We start from the raw sequence: 24,417 nt of genomic DNA, 5'->3' as shown, positions 1-24,417 counted from the left end.
TTATGCACCTTAAGTTAACCATTTAAGGATTAATATTTTAGATCATAATCGACACATACAACCTTACCTAAGAAAAGCGGATTCTGAATGCGCTCATGCGACCGTAGCGAGTCATTACGATACTTGAAAATGCCGTCCTATTCATAACAAACAGAAATATGCTCTAGCTATGAGTAATAGAGTCCATATCGCAATCGATAATCGCATTGTCTCTATCATTTCGCATACGAACGAGCGAGAGGTGACACGTAAAAATTTATCTGCAACGTAACGATCCCGTTCGTTTTGACACGATACATGCAGCAAGCTAGGTGATAAATATCTTAGCTCGGACAGATGCTGGCGCTAGTACGTAAATTCAATTTAAATACGACCCGAAGCGATAGCGCGGAAGAATAGCATTAAAATACGAGGCGAGCCCGATGTGTGAGAACAAAGATTCACAGAGACCGAAACATGTAGACAAACCACTCGTCTATCGATGAATAAATAATACTCTTACACGGACAAAAGGCACTTAAACACGCCCACGACGATTAACAAAACAAACACATTAGATTAAAACAAAACTCAATTGCATGAGAAAATTAAAAAAAAATCATCTATCGATTTTGTAATGAATTACTTTATATTTAAACCCACAACAGGTGCGGTTGAAAGACGAAAAACATAAATTCCGATTCGATAACAGATGGTAGCCAGCCGCCGACCATACTTGAATATGAAATCTGTTATTTGGAGCATAAAGCTTTATGTAACCGAAAATAATCAGTACGCATTTGCTTCCAAGCACAAACTATGAATGTAAATACGGTTTAAAACTTAGACGAGGTGTGTTTAAACTTTGAAGCAAATAAGCGACAGAAGGCAAGTTATCTAAACATTGGCCCAAATCCCAATGTACCCAAAACTGAGTGCCGGGTTTTATTATCTCGAAGCCCACTATCTGTGGATGTTGTCCCCGCGTCACAAAAAACTACGAAACGTTATCAAGTGACACGAACTTCAACTTAGCCGGTCCCTGCTTCGGTACGACCGTCGAAGCTTTTAGCCGTATCGGCGTTCGCTCCTCAGTGATTTATTAACTGTCTGGATCGATCCAGGGGTCGCCGGAAATCCACATTAGGTAACGGAAATTCATAAGAGCTCTGAAAAGGTAATATTAGAATCGTAAAAACGTAGACATTTGTCTCTCAAGAGCATCGAGAGGACCATAGCTCTTAGAGATAATTTAAATGTATGGGGAGCGTAAAGCATAAAGAATCAGGCCGAGATAAGTAGGAAGCGGGTATATTTAAAATAAACATCGCTGAAAAAGGAAAGAGTAATTCAACGATAACACTAAAAGCCCAAGGCTCTTAGTGAAAGATTGTCTTCAATATTATTTTTATAACTTGAAAAGGATAAAGCGCTGTTGATAAACATTTAGAATATTTAATGTTTAAGCAATTCTCGATACATTCAAAAGCAAGCTCTCGAAAGCCATTAAGAATAATGAGTGTTTGAGAAATGTCAGGCGACAGTGTATGATGGAGTGGCATTAAAAGTGTCGTTGACAGGTAGCCCATGAATCATAGCTGAGGTACGTTTTAAATTATCTATTTCGTAATATTTCATATCGGCGGAAACATCCTATAAATATTATATTTTCTAGAGAATGTTTGTTTTAATAGCCGGTTTTGAAACATAATATAATGTTTCACTGGCGATTCTCGCTGACTTCTCACTGTTAGAAACGCTAGCTTGGCCAGTTACCATGAAGCAGATAGGTCGAATGATAATAATTAATGCAATTACACAGAAATTTACCATAGAAGTTGTTTAAAGCGTCATATAAGTTCCATTAAAATGTTTACACAAATAAAATTGATAAAATGTTAATAAAAAACTCATGTAAAACTAAAGTGAACGCACTCCGGTTGTTAATCTCTTGTCTTGTGACACACTAATAGCGAACGCATTAACTCCCTCGATACTTGAAACATTATTTTAAAAAGATACGAAGCAATAAACAGGGCCAGGTAAAAATGTTATCTGCGAAAGTGTATTAGAAAAAAAACTGCCTCCGCTGATAATACAGGTAGAGAGTACCTGTCGGGATTCGTCGAGAACAAAAGGGGCTCCTAGAGGCGTCGACCGTTAATGGTAGTATGATATAATGTGGGCGACTAAGTCAATTAGGCCATCCGCCGACGCTATTCCCGGAATGTCGCCGACAAATGACTGGATACGATAAGAATATAAGGCGAGATTGTCTGTCCTTTTTGTCCTTTTTGCCCTCGAACTGCCTCCACAGCACTGATAAGGGAACCTTTTCTTAATTGAGTTTCTCTGTAAGGTGATTGTTTATCGCCAAATCACATTAGGCTCGATGACACTTGGCAGAGTTTATTGCCAACAATTAACTCCCATTTGCGACTCGAGGTCTTCGGCTATCGTATTAATTCTTTTGTGAGACATATTAAAATAATAAATAGCGATGACTAATCTCATTTTGCTTTGTTGCGGACTCGCGGTCGATGCGAGCGTAATAAATTCGCAGTAAAGTCAAATACGAAAACAACGCGTGAAATTGTTGCATACTTTATGAGGACATATCGTGAAAGTGAAAATAAGCCGAAACGAAATGCAGACACCGCTATCGATAGTCGAACATCCGCTGTTATTGATAAAATAAAATAACACATTAAAATTTCTGTGGCAGATGAGAAGGAGCGTGTGCAAGCTATAAAAGTCAGATAACATTATTCTGAGTCAGTTTTAAGTTCACTTCTGCTGAATCACATCCTCTACATTAGGACACTGATGTGCTCTCGCTACTTCCGTTATTCTTTTTGAATTTAAAATTTTGAAATGCCGCTCAAGAGTAGTCACGCTGTGATCTCATTTAGCTGAAATCATTCCATGTTTTTGGCTCAATTCAAGAATCTGTTTCATTTTTATACATATGTAATATATTACACAATCGCTTTACTGTATACTATAACTATTTTATATTGATTGAAATCATATGCAAATATAAAATATTTTAAAAACATCGATTTAGGAATGCTGATGTTTGTTTAACGACTAATGTATTCTTTGGAATTATGCAACCTATTATACACAGAGTTGCATTTAATAGTATCCAGCTAACCTCCGGTTTTCCGTCGAGTTTAGAGGAATGGAACGTAACCGGTAATCCAGTAATTATAGCCCGTAGTAAAGCATTCAGTATTGTTGAGCCTAAGGTGCAATCAGATGGTACGCCAGGCAGCTGGCTTTTGACCTTCTTGATGGAATTTATTACCCTGCCGTAAGATTTTATATTGGACTTGATTGTTTTATAAAACTTAATCAACTTTTATTATCAGACGCATTATTGAACAATAAGAAACAATTTTCATTACAAAAGCGTGTTTTTGTTTTATAATTATAAGACAAATTAGGATTTCTATAGCTCTTGCATTATATTTGGGATTGTCTATAATAAATTATAAATCATCAGTATCCCGTTCATTTAAAATCAGTGGGTATACATATATGCAATCACAAAGGTTTCAAATAGTTTACTAAAAGACTTTCAGTTTAATAGAAGACTTCATTAAGCCTCGATTTAATATGGAAATTTATCTCATAAACAACATATTCATATTAAACTGTAATCTCTAACACAGACGGTGGTTTCCGATAATTTTAATGACTATTCGCACGCAACCGATTTCAAGTGTGTGGACATCTGGTGGGGTATAAAATGTTATCATAAATATAAACAGTACGCTATTTATTTAAATTAATTATAGAATTTAACAAGCTAAGTCATATCTATATTATTACCAACCAACCATTCCACATATAAATAATTAAAAAAAATATTGGACTACATAACACATTGGATCACATACATTACTCTGATCCCAATGTAAATATCGAAAGCACTTGGGTTATGGAAAATCAGAAAAAACGACGGTAGCACCTAGACCCAAGGAAACAGAAAATTAAGGAACTTTTTCTACATCGACTCGGAAGGGAATCGAACCCGGGATCCCGGAGTGGCGTACCCATGAAAACCGGTGTACACACGACCACGGAGGTCGTCTGAATTTAATAAACAAAAAATATTAAACCAATGCTAAATTAAAACTTGGATATGGTGCGAAATATTGATGCCATGCGAATTCGAATCAAACATCCCTATTTCAAACAAACGAACTGGTAACATTTGCATACTCGATGTTAACGAACAAGGCGCCGACGCACATCATAGCGTGCATCTAATAATCATCTTTATAATAATAGCCATAAATACTGCATTCGATTGGAAAGAAAAAAATGTAGGAAAAGGTAATGAAGCAGAAGTAAAAACATGCGAAAGCAATTATAAGTATGCATTAAACATTATCGATAAAACAAATAAGCGAGCACCGCTGATAGTGCGCTATGAATTCATTAAACAACGTTATTTTTTTCTAATTAAAAACATTTTAAACTTAATTTTTCCAATAGTATAGTGTAGAATATATTCCAAACGAAACAAAATTCTGAACTTAATATTGCCGTCGAGTTGGTTTCACGTTCAAATGACCACAAGAATGAATTGTGGTTGCAGCGGTTACTACTACACTAAATCTGGTTTCCACACTACCGGAGTTCAATCTCCTCTCACAACAAATCTTCGTAAAGACCAGGAGTTTGTTGTATTTCAGGAACCAGGGCTCTCGAATGGGAGTCTATTGAGTCTAAGAGTACTTATTTATGGACTGGTTGATTGGCAGTATTGAACAGTATAAAAGGATAAGGAACGACGTGTCTAGACACAGTTTAGTGTCAAAGATTATCTTTAAATCTTCTACTTTGACAGTAATCAAGATTTATTCGACGTTCACGTTCAGAGAGTCATTCTACAAATGTAATGCCATTATTACTTCATTTTCTAACATTGTATTATACGGCGAGGCGTCTAGTGCCATGTTTTGCATCGTATTTGGAATTGTTGGTCGTTGTGTCGTCTGCATACATTTGCGTCGGTGCAATAGATGTCCATGAATTTTAGTTTACATTTGCGTCAGCGCCTCCTAAATCCTATTTGCGTTTTAGATTGTTTCATGTTGGTGATTGTTAAGCGATTATGACCCGTATTGTTGCGTGTTTCATTTGATTTATTCACTTTATATTTACTGGTCTAGATAGTTTATTGGACTTTTCTTCACCTGTTTTGGAACATTGTTTTAATTTCTCGCTGTGTATACGTCAGTGGTAACGGAATTGACACATTGAATTCAACTATTACTAAGTTCAGCGGTTTGATAGCAAGCCTCGATATCGGCGCCTCGCCCCCGCGAACAAGTTGCATTTACCTACAGCTCCTGCATTATAACAGATAGATAAACAAACACATTGGCGCCGCCTTACTTGTGTACGTAAGCTTTGCCGCTAATATTGCGAAAGGGACTGTTTCTTTGCAAATAAGAATAATTTAATTACTACACCTAGTTGTTACTGGAAATGCTTAATAGATATAGTAATATACACTATGTTACAAAAGCGATAAATATCGAAGATTTAAGTAAATTATATTACATAGTTAGATCCAATTAATGTTTTGGTAAATGAATCTGCGAGTCAATTAAAATAATATGTAGTAAACATTGATTAATTATCTTTACCTCGACGTAATGAGCGCCGTAATTCTATTAAAAAAACTCGATTTTAAAATCGATTTATGTTATCTAACTAATATCGATTGGTATATAATCGAGTCTATTACAAGATTCGCTAGTCAATTAATTTGTCATAATGTACGCCGATTATCGTTTAATGTGCAATATTACGAGTAGTAACCCTTAATGGCTTTCGTTTTCTGTTACTAGGTTAAATATCTAATATGTATGAACAATTTATATGAAGGCCTTCGAGTTAGTTAAGTTAATAATAATTATTTATACACATGTTTTTCTATGTTTGGTAATTGAAAACGGTATTGGTCACGATGTTAATTCAGCGTGCAATTTGTGCGAATCAATATTAATTAACGAGTTTCCAAACGGAGTATCTGTCAATTTTCGATCATTAGGGTTGCCAGCGCAATTACTGTTTTATTAAATAATTTAGTATTGCCAGCGCGGAAAAGTAAGTTCGTTAATACTTGAATATTTTTTAGATTTTATCAATACACATATTTACTCTATTATTGAAATCATATTTACACATTGTTTTCATGAATATTTTTCTTATATCACTAAATGATGAAAATTAAGTTGCTATTTGTAATATCGATATCATATATTAGTATATATGTATAAGTAACATACGTACTGACAAGATCGTATTACTCTATATAAGGCAAGGCGTCTATGTTAATTTGAAACTTCATACTGCATTTAATAGTCTAGTATAATTATTATGTATCGGAAATTTTTATTTAAAAAAATAGCCGCCAACCAATTTATTGCTATTACACCCAACAACCATATTAAAAAAAAAATCAGCAAAGAGGTTGCGAAAATGTCATATTTTTTTGTAAAAAGGACTGTATATATAAATACATAAACGAATATTTACTTATTTTCTTCCTTAATACAAATACATTTTTATAGTAAGAAAATAATCTGTGATATTCCACAGATATAAACGAAATGTCGAAAAATTGACTCAAAATCTGAATACTGGCTGTAATATAGTACGAATACTTCAAAATTAAAAACAAACGTAATTATTGTAAATATTTATCTTAAGTTATTAGACTTGAGACACATACACCGAAAATATATTTTTCAGATGTTTTATATATTATACTTTCATCAATAAAAATATTATTATAGCAATGAAATAATGTCATCGCACCACAGATACAGAAATACCGATTATCTTACATCAATTACGAGTTTATTAATAAAGTATTGATGTAGGTGTGAAATAGACAGCAAAGTTAAATGTAGACAAACCAGAAATCGTACGAAATTACACTCGCCCACTCATTGAAAAATCACGCTAATACACGATCAATGCTCAGTTATATCTGATAACAATTAATTTAATTAAAAATAACATTTATTTATCATAAGTTTTTATTTATTTTGTAGTTTTATTGGTAGTTTTGATTAAATGTTACAAGCTGAATTAGGAACGCTTATATTTATTTAGTTCACATGATATTGGTCTTCAGACTTGGCTCCATTAAGAACTCCTGAACTCTCAACAGCATTAAAAAACGATGTAAAGATTTTTAGACACTTAATTTATAATTGATATTATGTCTTTAACACAATTCAAGTTTGGTAACTATAATTATACTGAGAGAAATGTTTTTTTCATTTATGTCAAATATATTTTTGTTAATCACTACTATTCGTTATTCGTTATATTCTGAGATGTATCTAAAGCAACCAAACAATCTAATAGGACCTTCAGAATTACGCGTCGTTAATAATTCTATATTTCTTAAAGAATCGTTTCCTACATATATTTATAGCGAATTTTAACCCGCTAGGCTAAATAAAGCACTGTTGAATTACTTATAAAATTGATAAAATAGATTCGAACCGGTTTTAGCTGGTTCTAACTAGTTACAATTTTAAATTAATTTAAATACTAATATTATCCACATGCTAATAATTCAATGCCGTTAATCTTCATATATTAGAATATTATGAAACATTTTCACACTAAAATACTGTTTTCTTTGGACGTGAGAAATATGTCGAGAGCTTCTCGAAACGATTCAAAGGCAAGGTTATTTTGAACTTCTATGTAATGTGTTAGAACGCCAAAATAACTTTTACAAAGTGTGATCTGAAGTTCGGATACGTATGTTAATAGATGTTTTTACGACTATAATTGCAGATGTTGAAAGTTATTACGTACGTACGTTTATTTTATTCTTAATAGATTTTGTGATATTGCAAATTTATATGTTTGCTATAGTAATTAAGAATAATTGAAGTTTTTATATAATTATGTCGCTGGATGAAGACGTTTCATAATCTCTTTGAGGACCACCGGGTGAGCGGAAAATGAAGACATTGATTCCAAATAAAATGTATTAGTGTTTGCAATATTAATATGGCTAAATAAGTTTGACTCTGATAACCTTTCAAATTGCTGAGTTGTAAGTAGGCAACACATCTGGATTGGCGGTGAGATCCTACAGCTTAAAATAGAGTATAACTACTTTTAAATTTTGCTAGGTTAATTTAAGCGTTTTTGTAAAATTCAGAGAAACAAAATTTTATAGATTTTTATCAACGGACAATGACAGCTTCCGTCTATATTTTTGATTTCGAAATTCGAATTCATAATTCAAATAATTTCACACAATATAATTGAGAATTGAATGATAAAAAAAAAACGTATTACTTTAGTTTAAAATCCTTATATTAAGTATCTAAATCTAATCAAATTAAGACATTTGTCATGTTTTATTTATTTGATAGCTAAATATTTTATAATACTATGAGTCATTTTAAATATATTATCAGATCGATATTTTGCTTGATGAATTAAGGAATTGCGAAATCGATATTTTCAATTAACAAATTCGATTCGTTCCAAATTTGAATCATATGTTTTTTGTACATAAAAAAAAAAAAAAACAATTTTTATTTACCGAAATTGTTACGGATGTCTTAAGAAATTCAAACGCATGAACACTATTCCATAATTAAAAGATTTAGAAGCTTAATTTTAATGAATATGTTAAACGAAGAAATTCATTACAACATTGTGATGTAACACGGCAATAAAATAAAATGATTAATCAATGTATGTAAATGCACCGTTCCAAGAGGTCGTAACATATTACCGACCACCCAGATGTGGTGATGGATCAAGGAAGTCTCTGCAATGATTTAACCATAGCGGTGGAAGTACCGATTTGTTTGTGTCTTTACGAGACATTTTGAATCATTAATTTAATGTTACATGTTTAAAAGGTGTCAATTAAGAATTAAATGAAATATCCAGTATAGAACTAATAAATGGTTTTTAATAATGAATAGCTTTTTACTGAATTAATTAAAACGATTGTTCTTTTTTGTTTCAGAAAAAAAATTGTTGTTTTAATCGATCGATTAGCAATTATGATTTCGATTTGTTAAGGATTTGTGATTATTTTTTTTAGAATAATTAATTTCATATTTGAATACATATTTATCAGTAATTAATTTAATATGTATAGGACTGATTTATATTTCTGTGGGAGCTTCACCGTCTTGTAATTATTTTATTTTAAATTAATTAAAAAAAAATGAGCTCTAGGCATTCATATCACAACTTAGCTACTCAATGTATGTTACGTGAATAAGTAGGGTTGTCCAAAACGTTTTCAATAAATCTGCAGTTTTTGCCGTTAAAGATTTGATATACGAATTATTTTATCTATATATGAATATGGGAGAAATATTTTTACAAAAATAAAGCGAAAATCAGAAAGAAATTGAGCCGGGTAATATTTAAATAACAGAGCGCAGAAAGTTAATTTAATTTAAAAAATAAGTACACACACTAGTGTGCCTTTGACACACAACAAAGGAAACAAGAATCTTAAAAGTCAAGTAGGTATGCATTTTTTGACATTTGAGTGTGTACTTATTATTGCAAAAATAGTCAAAAAAGTATAGTCCAATTAAACCTCGTTTTCCTTATCTTTTGAAACGATCTGTCTTATAAATTTGTAGGCTTTAATGACGATCGAATTACGACCAATGAGCGACAACTGGTATAAGTTAATGAGACTCATTTAATTTACTAATGTAATCTCCGTTTCATGGTTGAATTTTTTATTCGTATGGTGTTAAAACGTTTGTTGGTGTAAAAAAATATAGGTTATTATAAGTATTTGTTTTTCAAGTGAAACTATTTGTTTTTTAGAAAACGATTCGATATTCGATAGACGAGAATTGAGGTAATTATAAGGAAGCGTCGATCTTACAAAAGAAAAAGAACTGTATCTATATATAGATATACGCATATTAAATTCGTTTCACTATTACACGTTGTCAATGATATTCTAATATAATAACAGATATGTTATACCCATACTAAACAACAGAAAAAAGTATGCCGCGCCGGGGACCGTTAATTTTACATTTCGTTACAAGTGAAAAGGATAGCTTGATAAAAACAATAAGTAAAAGGGATAACTAGATTTTTTAATTACGCAAAACGTATTACTACGCAATTATGGTTAATAAGATGGTGATTAGACGACTAAAGGCAAACGTCCCAATTAGGACGTTTTCTAGTCTTCACTTTTTGCGCGTTAATGACATATCTGTTTACTAGAACCTCATTGCACGTTGTTGACATTCACGTCTTTCTTCTTCTTGTACTCTGTTATTGAATCATATGGTCCAGTCAAAAACGAAATTCCAGAACTACCTCGTAAATAATTTGACAAAAAACTAATAATCGACAGCCCTAGCTTGTTTGTGAATATGCAAATCGTCGAGTCCTTAAATAACCGGACCCTATGATGGCGAAAGAATCCATTACGAATTCAAAATGAGTACCATCGATGTACATTCGCTAGATTATTCCTCAATCGATATTCAAAAATCAATGACGGCCGTGTTGCGTTCAATCAATCACTCCAAGGAGACAAGAGACGCTTGTTGACTGCATAATCATTATGGACACGACCATTGAATGTTACTAACGTTATTAAAAAATAATGCAATTAATATATGTGACAGAAGTAAACGTTTGATCGAAACGTTACAAATATTATCTTTCCCAATTTCATGATCACCTGATAAATGACAAAGCCATCAAAAACATCAACAAATTCTATGATAGGAGTCTTCGATGGCATTTCAGAGGTTTTAGCTGATAAGAATCTCACATAACCCGATCTACAGAAGGTATTTAAGGATTTCCTATATGTGAACAAAAACAGTCGTCAAGCTAGACGTGATGCTATCGACCTGAAACCTGTACTCCATCGAGGAGAACTTTGTAACTAATATTTTGAACTTATTTTAGTAAAGGTGCTTTGTAAGTAGAATTCCAACTTGGTCATATCCCACAGCTGGATTAAGACCTTTTAAAAAGAAGGATATTCGATATAATGTGACTGAAATATTTTTGGATTGTTATGATATTATCTTTGTCATAAGAATCCAAAAATATAAGCGAAATACTAGTTTTTGGACTAGAATATTTGATGCTTGTAACTCATCTTCATTCAAACTTCAGTGTGTCAATACGAGAATACAATTAATTTTAGTCACGAACTTGTCGATGGGCATGTTTGTTTAAATCGATGACTATAGTTTTATCGCTAAGCAAATTAAAGCGAATAGTTTTATCTGTTGCTATGAATACTTTAACAGACAACTAATACTTGAATATTAATTTTTTTTTAAATTGTAAAAAGGTTTTATTATTAGCTCCAATTAAAAAAAGAGCAAATATTTTAACCGCTACATAATAATTGGTGAATAAAAAAAACAAAGCTGTTCTTAATTTAAAAATAGTTCATTCGTAATATTCATTTCTCATTGTTTAGTTTTTTTCCTCACTTAGTAATCAATTTATCTTAATACATAATTTATGATTTAAGATCAACTCAACTGCAGTATCGTTGTTTCTTTTTGCACGTTTCATAAACGATTCAATAATTTCTTGTTCTATGAATGAATGTATGTCTTTATTTAATATTCTCGACTATGAAGCTCGTTTGCAAATACATATTTATAATGTAAAAACGTTTTATTCATAACATCGCCCACACGATCGTGAAAAACCAACGATTCTATGTTAAGAGTAATGAAATTTCATTCATACTTTGTGTTTATCTTTACAATGTATCACAGTGAAATAATAGTTGTATTATACAGACTTCAAAGTTTGTGTTTTTTATTGTATGAAAATATTTCCTAAGATTATAGCGTTCCTTTTTTGTTTACATATTGTGTTGAGATTTAATACCACAATGAACATAAATGAATTCCGTTTTGTACAATCTTAAGTTGTGATCTGAAATATCCAGAATATTTTGTTATTAAAGCTGTGTACACATTAAATTGTTGGAATACAGAGGATGTGCAGTAGGTATTCGACAGCAGTGTAGCGCCTCAAGTTCGAGTCACCTTCGACAAGCTAAGTCGCACTTCGCATACATATCGACTATTTGCAAGTGCATTGCGAAGCGTGAGTTGGATTAATGCTCTATTTGCAAGCCCTATGTACTGTGGAAACCTTTGCATATAACTATGTACGTGAGGAATTTGAAGTGAAATGATGTTGCCAAGTATACAATATATAACTAATTGTATTAGACTACACGGTGGGAAATATTACGTATTATATACAATATTGTATGAGATATTAATAGTTTAAAATGTTTACAGTGTGCGGTTTGGATATACAATAAGATTATTCATATCTCGAGCAATTAAATTAATTATATAGTGAAGTGTCTAAGAAGTTATTGTAGCGTAAATTTAATGTTTTAATTTCAAATCACTTAATATGTGAACGTTTCACTTTAATTACATGAATAAATAGCTTTTACGCCACTCATGAAGTCATTGTAGCGTTTTCTAAACGTTATGGCGTGAGTAATTATTTTGCGTGGGTTATTAATTGTAAGCGCAACGGCGCGTTACGTCCGACCTGTTTCGCGGTTGAAGCGTGAATGCCAGCAGACCGCAGATTGCCGGCGCAGGCGCCTATGGCGCCGCTTTTCCGGCTATTACCGGAAGCTAGGTGCAACTGTCGTCTGCAACGATACACTGACTCCCTTGTTTGAGTATCATGTATCCGTTTATATGTTATTTTAAAATTAATCAGTATTAAAAACGAGTTTGCATAAACCGGCCTTTATTAAGTTAATGATGTAGCTATTGTTAATGAGAGTAAAAGGGTACGAGTGCTGATATGTATCGGCATTCCATTGTTCTTTACTGAGATGCTTAATGAGCTTCAGTGGCAGATCATAATGCGATCGAAAAACATAACAACAGAATCTCACTAATTAACTAATGTAGAATTTAACAAGTCACATGATCTTGATATAATTACCACGAATTAAAGCATAAGTCAAATGCAGGACACCTGCCTTTGACTCAATTTGCCCACCCATTAAAAATGCATCGACATCACGCCGCCACATTTCGTTATCCCCTCGTCTTCCATTTTGTAATAGTTAAATAAAATTGGACTTTAATTCAAACAAATAAGGTCTAATATTATTAAAAACAGCGACCTGTTCAGGATTTTTGGCGCCAGGTCTAACAATTTGGCGCCAGACAACCGTTAAGAGTCCCCTTCAATTTGTTAAGACTACGGTTGTGGTTCCCAAAATTTGGGGTGACGAATCAGAGAGGGCTTTGTTTATAAATAATTTTTAAATGAACATGAGTATTTTAAGTTGATATAAAATATGGGTGAGTCAACTTTCATTTGCGTTATAAGTGACACGTGGGAATATTTAACAATGGTAACACTATTATATACTTATAAATAAGCTCGCTTGGAATTTCTTTTCACTTCTCGATTGAGATTAAGTCCATCCTTATCTGTGATTATTGTTTCAAGATTTCTAAACTGATATGAGCATATTGCTTGAAGGCGAAATAAAAAATATGTTTTTTTTTTCATTTGTGTATGGTTAGTACATTTTGTTTAATATGCTGAGCCTCATAAGGTCTGTGATGAATTTATTGTAATTTTTTAAGCTTAATGTTATAAAACAACGAAAGAAATTTAAATTTAATCGTAATTTAGTTATTGCCTTATTTGAGTTGGCAATTTTAATCGGCTATCGGTTTAAGTGAATTCAATTAGAGATTCTGAAAAATAATCTAGTCCTCAGTTTATATTATCCTTAACTTTATAAGGTAATGTAACTTTTATTCACTAGTCACTAGTGAAACCTTCACGGACTGTTATTGATAATTACGGAAATAAATTTTATAGCAGAAATATCATAGAAAAAAACGGAGACAGTAATCGTGAGTTATTCGTATTGCGTGAAAGCCACTTTCCCTTATCTAAGTTTATTACTCGTTATCATGCGATCGAATGATTAGATTTATACTTTAATCATCATTGCGGGGGACTCGCCAGCTCTACAGGACAAAATTACAAAGTTAATTATTTAGTCTAAAATATTGGCTAACTTTTTATAGTTGTGTTAGTATTCTAGGAGAAGTATATCCACTCAATTTTGTCTTTCTATTGAATATGAGTATCTTTTTATAAAGCGTGTCATAAGAACCACAACTTAGTGATAACTTGTAAATAATTTCTACACAATAATTATTGAATGATAATTTTCATAACAGACAATGAAATAGATTCATTTCGAAGTTGGACAATTTTAGACGAACGATATTATAAGAATATATGTTCTATGAAATATAAAACTACTTGAAAATAAATAAACTTGAGTAGTCTTACTTTCCAAGCCTTACGTTTGCTTTACCGAATCACTGGACTAGATCTGATGCGTCACGCTAAACAAAGCATTTCGGTGGAATGTTCTACTGAGAAACTTCACAATGAAACATCTTCAAATTATTCCACGAATGTTAATGAGTTCAATGAAAGTATTTAACGAATAACTCACGTTTGCCAAAACGTGGCGTTGTTTTTCTTTTTAAAATGCCTGTAATGTGTGAAATCATCAGCAGCTATATTGATATACAAAGGGTCGTATGTAATAAGTGTTTTGCATAGTTTCCTTACCTTTTATTTCCGTTGATTAATCAAAATTCATCCATAGATTTACACGGTCAATTTAAATATGCCGCCTCATAACAAGTTACAAGATAAACGAGGTATATAGTTTGGATATATTTTTAGTGTGCTAAATTAAATAGTTTATTGTAGTGAAAGCAGATATCGTTAGCGCAAGCCTTGCTTGTCACATTAAATAACTTGAACACACGTACTGTTGTCCCACTTTCTGATAAGGTTAGGTGTTATAGAAATAGATCAAGAAAATTGATTTCTGGTAGTGAAATCTACACTGAGCCTTTGCTACCAAACGTAACAGCATAAAACCTTTTTTGAGTGCGACATATTATGCAACTTATTTAACGTGTGAATATGATACACTTCTGACTCATAAAATATAATAAAGCTGATAATTGTGGTAGTTCATAATTGATAAAATAACTTTCAAAATGAAGTTAAGTGAAATAAGAAAATTTTAAAGGAACAAAGTAGGTACTTACATGTAATACATTTTAATACCAAACATTGTATTAAAGTAAATAAATAAAATATCAAACCGTGCCCGTGAGGATGCGTGCCAATAAATCATGAACAACTTAATTTGCGTGAACGCGTATATGCGCGGGCGCAATGTTCATCGTGAAATGATTTATTACACCCGTCTTACAATTTTCATACATTACGTGTGTTTTAACGTTAAATTCAAACATTTCACGTATGTTTTAATTATATGTCATAATTTAAAAGATATGTTACATATGTTTAATATAATACGTCTGCATTTTCGTATACCAATTTCATCACATAGCAAGTTAATGTTTACGTTAATTGCAGTAATAGATATATATTATATCTTAGATACATACAACAACAACAGCCTGCAAATTCCCACTGCTGGGCTAAAGGCCTCCTCTCCCTTTGAGGAGAAGGTTTGGTACATATTCCACCACGCTGTTCCAATGCGGGTTGGTGGAATACACATGTGACAGAATTTCTATGAAATTTGTCATACATAACTTATAATAAAATAAATATAAGTTAGGATTGTGTATAATATTTGAAGCTGAAAGCTTACTTAAAATTTATTTTATGCTAACTGACTTGGGTGCTCGTTTACGGGTAACATTACAGTTGGGAATAAATTTTATGATCGAAGCAGGAATGGGGAATTCATTGGAGGAGTCCCATGACGTCACTGGCGCCTGTCTCCGCGCGTGTCGCCCACATGTTACTTTAGTTTAAACTTTAAGTACAAGCAATTATGTACTTTATTCCTAAGTTATTAATACTATTTTTGGTTATTATATACATGACGATGTTATTTTGTGGTTATATTTATCTTATTCTATGGTAATAGATTCGTAGATTCGGGATAGCTGCTTTTGTTTTTTAGCTTAGTAGTTTATGTTTGAATATACTTTAATGCTGTTATATTTCTAATGTTGTAAGAATATAAAAAAAAGTTAGCTCATCGATGTTTTGATTTTTTTACAAGTAGTACACTTGTAAAAAAAATCAAATAATACATGTAATAAATAATATCTGCTAAGTAAAAGTATTCATACTGTGTTTTGTAGTAAATAGTAATACAAAACTTTAAAAATAAAAATAGTGCTAATACCATTATTGTGAAGTAACAAGTTTTTCCGTTGGTCTGGAAACTATGATCTCCTATTTGTTTGTTCGAAATAACACTGGTTACAAACTAAACTCTAACTCTCTAAACCAGGGAAATACAAGGTCCTTCCACCAAGTTAATTTTATGATTTAATGGGATTATGAAATAATAAAGGTCTAAGGTTAATTTATTCACATTGACTTCTATTGTTCGTAGTTTATGTTCCTGAAACTCAAAACGTAACGTAGGTATTGAATATTAGTCATTATCAGATAACTTATAATTTAATTGATATTTATTATTATTCATTTTCAATAGTCGATATTGTCATCTGACTGATGAGGTCGTTGACATTTTAATCTTATCGATTCTAATAATCTTTCACAGGACAAATCCTTGGAATGAAGCAATTATGTTATTATGGAATATAGATTACTTCAGTTCGATCAAAAACGGGGTGATAGATCTTCACAACTTAATGCTAAGATAATAAATTTCATCTGATAAACATACCGGAATGCCAATTTCACTGATACCGCAAAACCAATTGTATTTATTGTACGTGCGATTATAATCTCAATTACCATTGCGTATTGTTGAAAATAGTTTGAAACGTTTAAGAATAGAAAAGGTGTATTGACGAGGTACGGCGCCAAGTCTGGCTGTTATCAGATCGCTTCGATACCTACATTATCGGTTTGGTGACGTCACGCGATCGATAACCGAAAACATGACGATACTTGTTAAGATATATTACGTTAACGCGATTGAGAATAACTTTCACACTTGCAACTATATAGAATTAACTAAAGACATGTTTATAATTAATTACCTGAAGCTAGTACTTAATTAACTGAAGCTAGCCTAGCCTTTGATTTCCGAATGAGAGAGTTTCATATTGATTGTGAAATTTGTTAGAACAACAAGTTCTACTACCGTCAAACAGCAATACTGAGTGCTGTTGTGGTAATGATGATCTTACCATTAAGCCACCTATTTACCAGTTCGCCTATTTTCTATGTGTAATTTAGTATGCTAGCTCTGCCAATGATTTATTTAATATTTATAATTTTAGAAAAAGTTATTGTCTTTGCTTTAGTTGCTCCTTATTACATAATCAGCCAGTGAAAGTCCCGTCAAAATCGTTCTAGCCGTTCCAGAGCCGGAAAAAACAGATAAGACAAAAAAATGCCAAATAATAGTTTGGTAAGTTTGGTATAGTACATTATGCATTTAGTAAAAAGCGGCTATTTTAATATTACAAATAGGCACTCCAATATTACTATATGCATAGATACATGGCAGTGAGTGTCTACCGACGAATTTTTCCTGTTATATATGCCTAAGTTTCTTTATGGCTTTATTATATAAATTCTATCTGTAATACAAGCTATCCTTTGCGGTTATAACCTTAAGCTTTAATCTTAAAAAAATCATCGATACACGGCTACCGCTAAGCCACTATATCGGTCTATAGGATCTTAGCGTAATGTTACATAATCAAATATCCCTCACTAAACGGACTATGTAAAAAAAATCAATCACAGCTAGGTCGCGTTCAATTATACAAACTCATCAGAATCATAATATAGATTATAAAAATATATACCGAAAATAAAGCCATTAGTGTCGACGATTTGGTAGCCAAGACAAGATTTGACTGACCTCCTGCGATAATATGTGACCCTAGTAACTTTTTAACACTCGATTTGAAGTTTATCGTAATTTATGCGATTGTTTTTTTTTAATTACAAACTAGTTCCCGTTTACAATTCCGTCTGTTTGTTTTTAAATTTATGCAAATATTTATTATAAGTTTAAATAGATTTATGTGTAATCAATATTTAGGCCTTATTAGGAATGCTCTGTGCATAAAATATTGCTTAAAAAGTAATAAAAATCGCCATATACAAAATAGGTATTTGAATTAAGAATACTGATGGAATTATAATTTATATTGGATGTGATTTAGAGATCATTCAAATAGGGAAGCAATTAAATAAATATTTGTAGTAACACCAGTTTTTCAAAGCAAATTATAGATTAAATATTTTTGTGATTCAATAAGATGGGTAGTTGAAGCGTGTGAGATCATGTGCGTGGAAATACACGGTTTTTTTTTTAAATAATTTACATAACTAATGGAAACAATATAGCTAATGAATAGTGAATACGTTTCAATTGACAATTGACAACAACAGTATGCTAATAGAATAAGTAAAAAAAAGACAAGAATCAACGTTACCGTCGGATACAGAATTCCACTATAGAGTATGTACTTCATATAAAAATTAGGTACCTATTGTGAATTTGTGGACTTGAACTAAATAGATAGACATTGTACAAAATAATCCTTAATATGTAAGTCTCAGAACTCATTCAAAATCAAATGTACTTAATTGAATCTTATTAAATAAAAACATTTATTGTTAATTCGTGTAAATAAGTTATTACAGATGATATAGAATAAACTATAATAATAAGCTTATTATCTAATACTTGTACCAACAATAAGATGTGTTAAGAATCACTTTAAAATTTGACATACACAGCAATAAACTTAAAAATAACGTAGCTTAAGGTTAGTTTCATGTTAGTCTATTATTATTTGTCATCAAATTCACTCACCAGTTAATCCGAGATCTGATGATTCCGAGGAAGATTCGTCACTAAGCGCCGACGAGAGGTGGTATAGAATGAGCACCAAGCACACGCTAAAATTAACTACGGCCATTGCTTTGTCAATTAAAATCTATTGCCACAAACAGTAACGCATAAAAATCACCATTACCGAAATATCAAACGAGTTTTTTTCTGTTCTTCATCAGTCATCACAAATTTATATCACTTGATTAATTGTATCCTTTCAACGTAAACACAGTTTAATTATTAAACACTTATATACTAAATTGTTTCCAATACGCTGTTGTTGTTAATTTTCCAAATTATTGCACGTATATTTTTATGCAAAATGTAAACACGCGTTCATTGTATTTGTGAATTAAACGACACATACGTACTGAAACGCGGTCGGAACTCAACTAATGGCTGCCGAGTGCCGGCAGCCGGCGTGCGCCATGCGGCGGGTGCCGGGTGCCGGGTGCGTCATGCGTGTGTGAAAGAAACAAGCGTGAAGAAGAGCGAGCAAGAGAATTGCACGGAAAAGTAGTTTAGTCGACACCGATATATCGATTATCGATATACAAATATATTATTAATTTTTATTATGAAGATCAACGTTCCTATAAATATATTACTCATGATTTGTGCCCTAATTTACCTTTAATTTACGAAAAATCCATACGGAATTAAGTAAATATTCTAAAATACAAAACTGTCATTTTAAGTATTTTAAATTTATTCAAACATATTATGTAAACACAAAAAATATAACTATTGCAGCTACATATTATGTTTTATAAAATACTGAGCCTAAACTTTAAATTTACTAAATAATTAATGTTCAAAATAATCTATCGATATTTTCGGAAATTTTGTCAACACTTTATTCATACTAGACGATGCACGGTAATAATTTTTACCTTTTTTGTTTTGAGCTCTATCTTGATTGTATAAAGTCGTATTTTGTTTGTATGGATTTTGAGTGGAATTAAGAATTGGTGAAGCGCCAGGCATTTTGTGCGCGGCCACGCGGCTTGCATTCTGTTGTTTTTGTTGCTACTTTCTATACAATGACTCTGTCTAACAGTTCTATGACCACCTTTGCTTCTTTATTATTAATACGAGTTTAAAGCGCTGACTAATTTTTGAAGTATTATCCACACAAATATTTAAAAAAAAAAGTGTGTTATTTTAAATAACATTTCTAATTTACTCTTATTAATGAATTAATTTAAGAGGAAAACATTGTTTTTAATCATCCATAACAATATATTAATAGAGAGAGTATTTTGTTTTTTATAGGAGTATCTATATTATTATAGTTATAAAAGGAACTGGTTGGATAAAGAAAAACAAAGAATGGCTATAAAAATGCTAAATTGGACAATCGAACATATCATTCGAAATTCGAAAACGCTAACTGAAGCTTAACGTAAGCGGAGAGAGCACAGAAAAAACAAAGGCATCCATCTCACGAAGCCTTTGTTACAGGAATGCGTCCTGCGTCCAATAGTCCAAGGCATAGCCGTACAAGGACAAGGGTGTCCAGGATGAAAATGAAAAAATATGATATGTTTATTTCATCGTTTTTCATATTCGAATTAGAATCGTCTTCAGTTTTTTTTTTTCGGGAACATAAAATGACAAAGACCGTATATTAGTATTACCGTCATTAATAATGTTTATAAATTCTAAAGTGTGTTTGTTTATTTGCTTGTATACTACTATAACATGAAACGTAAATATTTAAAGTTATAATTAATTTTATTAAACATTTTATGTTATATTCAAAATGGAATATTAATATTCATAGCTAAATCCGAAATAAATGTTTGGGAGTTAATTAATATAAATTAAAAGTTTAGTTCTTTCGATGTATTAATGAGGGTATAGTTTCTTTTTGTTTGATTTTTTTTTATTTACTTATGCTAATCGAGTCTCTCTGTTTGATATTATTTTAATAATCATAAAGTTAGTTAATTTTTTATTCTGGATCAATGTACGAACTTTTTATCGGTCAAAATAATGTCTTATTACAATTTATCAGCTATAACTTATAAAGATAATTAAATCTTATGGACCAAATCTTGATAAATTAAAAAGATCTATTTAAGCGTAGGCGTAGCCAGGTATGGTTAGCACTGATAAGCACAAGGGACATACATAGTATCAGTTCCTGAATTTGGTGGTTCATTGGCGATATAAGCAATGGATAATATTTGCACAGTATCAAGTCTATAGACTATGGTGATCAACTATCATTAGGAGATACATTTGCTAGTTTGCTTAATAATCAAATAATTAAAACTCTGCGTATATTTATGAAATTAGACACATATAAGTTTCCTTACGATGTTTTCCTTCACCACCGAGCACGAGATGAATAATAAATACAAATTAAGCACATGAACATTCGGTTAAGATGCATGCGTTCTAACTACTGGGCCATCTGAGCTATATTTTATTCTCTGCTTAACAAATGGCAACACTGAAATTGTTATAGTACACATGGTCACCCTACGGTATAATGATGTATAATGACTCCTTCTCAGTTACTAAGCATCCAGAATACGTAAACTTTTTCGATTGATTGCATTCTTTAAAATCGACTTAAGTTTTTGTTAATTGCTTACGAATGAGTTTTGTTTCGTTCGAATTAGTTATTTGAGGAATTTTTAGTTTCGTTTTAAAATTGTTTGAAGTAGATTTTTTTAGGTATTCCTATAGAATTTATAAACATTCAAGTCGTTGATTGGATGGATGAAGCTTGTGTAACATTAAGTAATATAAACAATGTATTTTATTTACCTTTGTAAAGAGTGTTAATAATTGTACTTTTTTTTCTATATTTATACATATTATGGCGCCTAAAGTATGACAAACTAGATCATTTATAAAGTATTTCGGATTAATATATTAAAGACTACTTCACTAGTAAAATACAAAAGACTGTCTATTGCAAGAAATCTTTAAACAAATAAAACAATGGCTTGTTTTAAAAGCCAATTTCGAAGCTTAATTACATGGAAGATTATTCTGAGAAGACTCTGTCGGCGTTAAGTCACGAAACGCGCGATACTGTCGAATATTTAGATGTTATTTATTATTCTTACTTGTGATAATATTTAATACTGAATTTAACAAAAGTGTCTTTAAAATTCTACCAAATGATATTGTGAAATTGTTTATAAAACATTCTACGTAATATATCAATAAGTTTATCAAATATTTAGTTTATTATGATTTTAGTTATTTTAGTTATTATTATTTGAATCTATATAGCTTTAAAGTTACCTAACTAAACCTAACAATTTATACATAATCTGAAGTATCCCAGAGGTCTGGAGATAACCAAGCAATGGATCAGTGCCTTTGGGTGATAGAAGTTTGGATACCATTAATTATTATATTAATACATATACCCATCAAAATTGTATAATTTCATAATTGTAAATTGAACACACATAAATAATATATTGTTACTCTAAAAAGAAAGAAAAGTGATTTTCGAAGCTTAAGATAAATTTGATTGAGAGCAGTACTCTCAAAAACGCTGTGTGAAACTGTTCACTGTTAAGGATACTGCTCGGTGTTTTAGTAGCCCTACACGATACGGGGTCTGACTCAACAGGTTGCTTATCAGGGATCAGATAAGGGTAGAAAAGGCCGCAGAGTAAACAATATGTCGGGATTTATGTTTTATGGGTGGCGCTGTCTGTCCGGTTTGGTTCTATTGTAGTTAACAGCGTTTTATTGATAACTTACTTTTGTTTTAAGTGCATGTCTAGACATGTTGCATTGTGTCCTGTGATGACGAACGGCTTCTTAATGAGTATTTTAATTTTTTAATGCAATAGGTAGTCGGACCACCGTGTGGGCCATCTGACAAGTGACCACGGCTTATAGACGTGGATACTGTTAGAAATAATAGCACTTCCTTACGTCACCAATTGCCTGTAGTTACACTCTTTTACTCACCCTTCAATCCGGATTACAGTAATACGAAGTTTAGCTGTTTGGCTGTCAGAATATACGATGAGTGCCTGTTAGCTATCCACAACGAATAGCACAAAGCCCTACCACTACTTCAGTAAGGCTTAAAACAGATATATGTAGCTGTATAATTATCATTACTGAATTCTTGAGTCTCGATTAGCTATTAATTACTTTAAATAGGTACTAATTTTTTTATATAAAGTCCCCGGGGTAGATCCTCCCCTAATATACCTTCCTGGGGGACTGTCAAATCTAATCCAAGACAATGTCATTTAGACGGAGACAATTTAACTTCTTTTTGCTAATAATAACTTATTATTATCAACTGTTCCAGTTAAACTTAAGTTATTTATCGAGGAATGACGTCGGTGATTGGCTGACTTGTTTTGACGTTTCCGCTCCGTGATAATACATGTACATGTCGATACATGTCGAATAGTTCCCGATAAACGTATCTAAGTGAATCTGGAACAATCTGTTGCAATTAAATTACTTGAGCATACTTATCTCACGGCTAATAATTAAAGCAGATCACATAAAATTTCGGCAATTTGAAATCAATGTTATTTGATCAATAAATAAATTGTAAATCAATAATTATACATATTTAAAATGTTTAGCCATTAACATTTTTTTTTACTTCCTGCCGTACGGGGCGTTTAAGACCCCGTATGAAAACTATCATAATATCGGTACGAGGCAAAGCAGGTACACCACAACATTATCTATATATTTGTCAATTTATCAAACAGATGTTACGACCTCTGCAATTCGATGTTTTTCTTAGCCGCACCGCAAGGCAGATATAATTATACCAGCCGTATTAGACCTCGTTCCGCATTGAACGTGTTAAACTTATCTATTTATAAATATTGACCTTAAACCTTAAAGTCGAGTAAAATGTATATTTTTATAGTAAATTACTACTGTGTCCTTTAAATTAATTATTAATTGGAATAATTTGTAAAAATAACTCACTTAAAAACTTCAAACTAATTACAGATTTTATCAATAATGTTGCTTCTGTTTTTAAATGTTGTGTCCCATTTTGTCGTTCCGATGTGTCACAAAATAACGAGTTCTTCGAAACGACTCGCAGTTTTAATTAATCGTTATTTTTATGCGTAGCCTATCGTTTTTGAATGAATCCTACCTATAAATTCTTAAGAACGAATGATACCGCAGTTTTACTACCAGTGGCGGATTTACAAATCTACCTCTAGTAGGCTAATAGTCTATTCAATTTTATTCTATTTCGATTTGTGTTCTATCGTCCTCATTACATCGATTATTTCCCGTTATTAGTATGATTATAAACTAGGTGATATTTCTGTCAGTTATTAGATTATTTTTCCAACCCGATATGTGTGACGAGTATACGGATTACGGACGTAATATGTGTATAGTGTATACATATAATTACAAGTTTTTTTTAAATTTCTGTAAGATAACAACAAATTTGGGCTAAATTTGCCGCCCCTCTAAATCTGCCGCCCTAGGCTCCAGCCTACTTAGCCTAT

The 24,417-nt window shown here is 31.8% G+C and overlaps 1 protein-coding gene across 1 annotated transcript in view; it reads right to left on the bottom strand.

Moving 5' to 3' along the window:
• LOC124534327 (BMP and activin membrane-bound inhibitor homolog) overlaps positions 1 to 19,372 on the bottom strand; it is a 58,014-nt gene extending 38,642 nt beyond the window's left edge. Inside the window, exon 1 of the mRNA XM_047110098.1 lies at positions 18,908 to 19,372. Within this exon, the coding sequence (XP_046966054.1) occupies positions 18,908 to 19,013 (106 nt within the window). The 5' untranslated portion in view covers positions 19,014 to 19,372. The remainder of the gene's footprint in view (positions 1 to 18,907) is intronic.
• Positions 19,373 to 24,417: the final 5,045 nt, after the last annotated feature.

This window comes from Vanessa cardui, chromosome 12, assembly GCF_905220365.1.
Source record: "Vanessa cardui chromosome 12, ilVanCard2.1, whole genome shotgun sequence".
NCBI lineage: Eukaryota > Metazoa > Arthropoda > Insecta > Lepidoptera > Nymphalidae > Vanessa > Vanessa cardui.
This window is presented reverse-complemented; position numbering and strand designations above follow the sequence as displayed.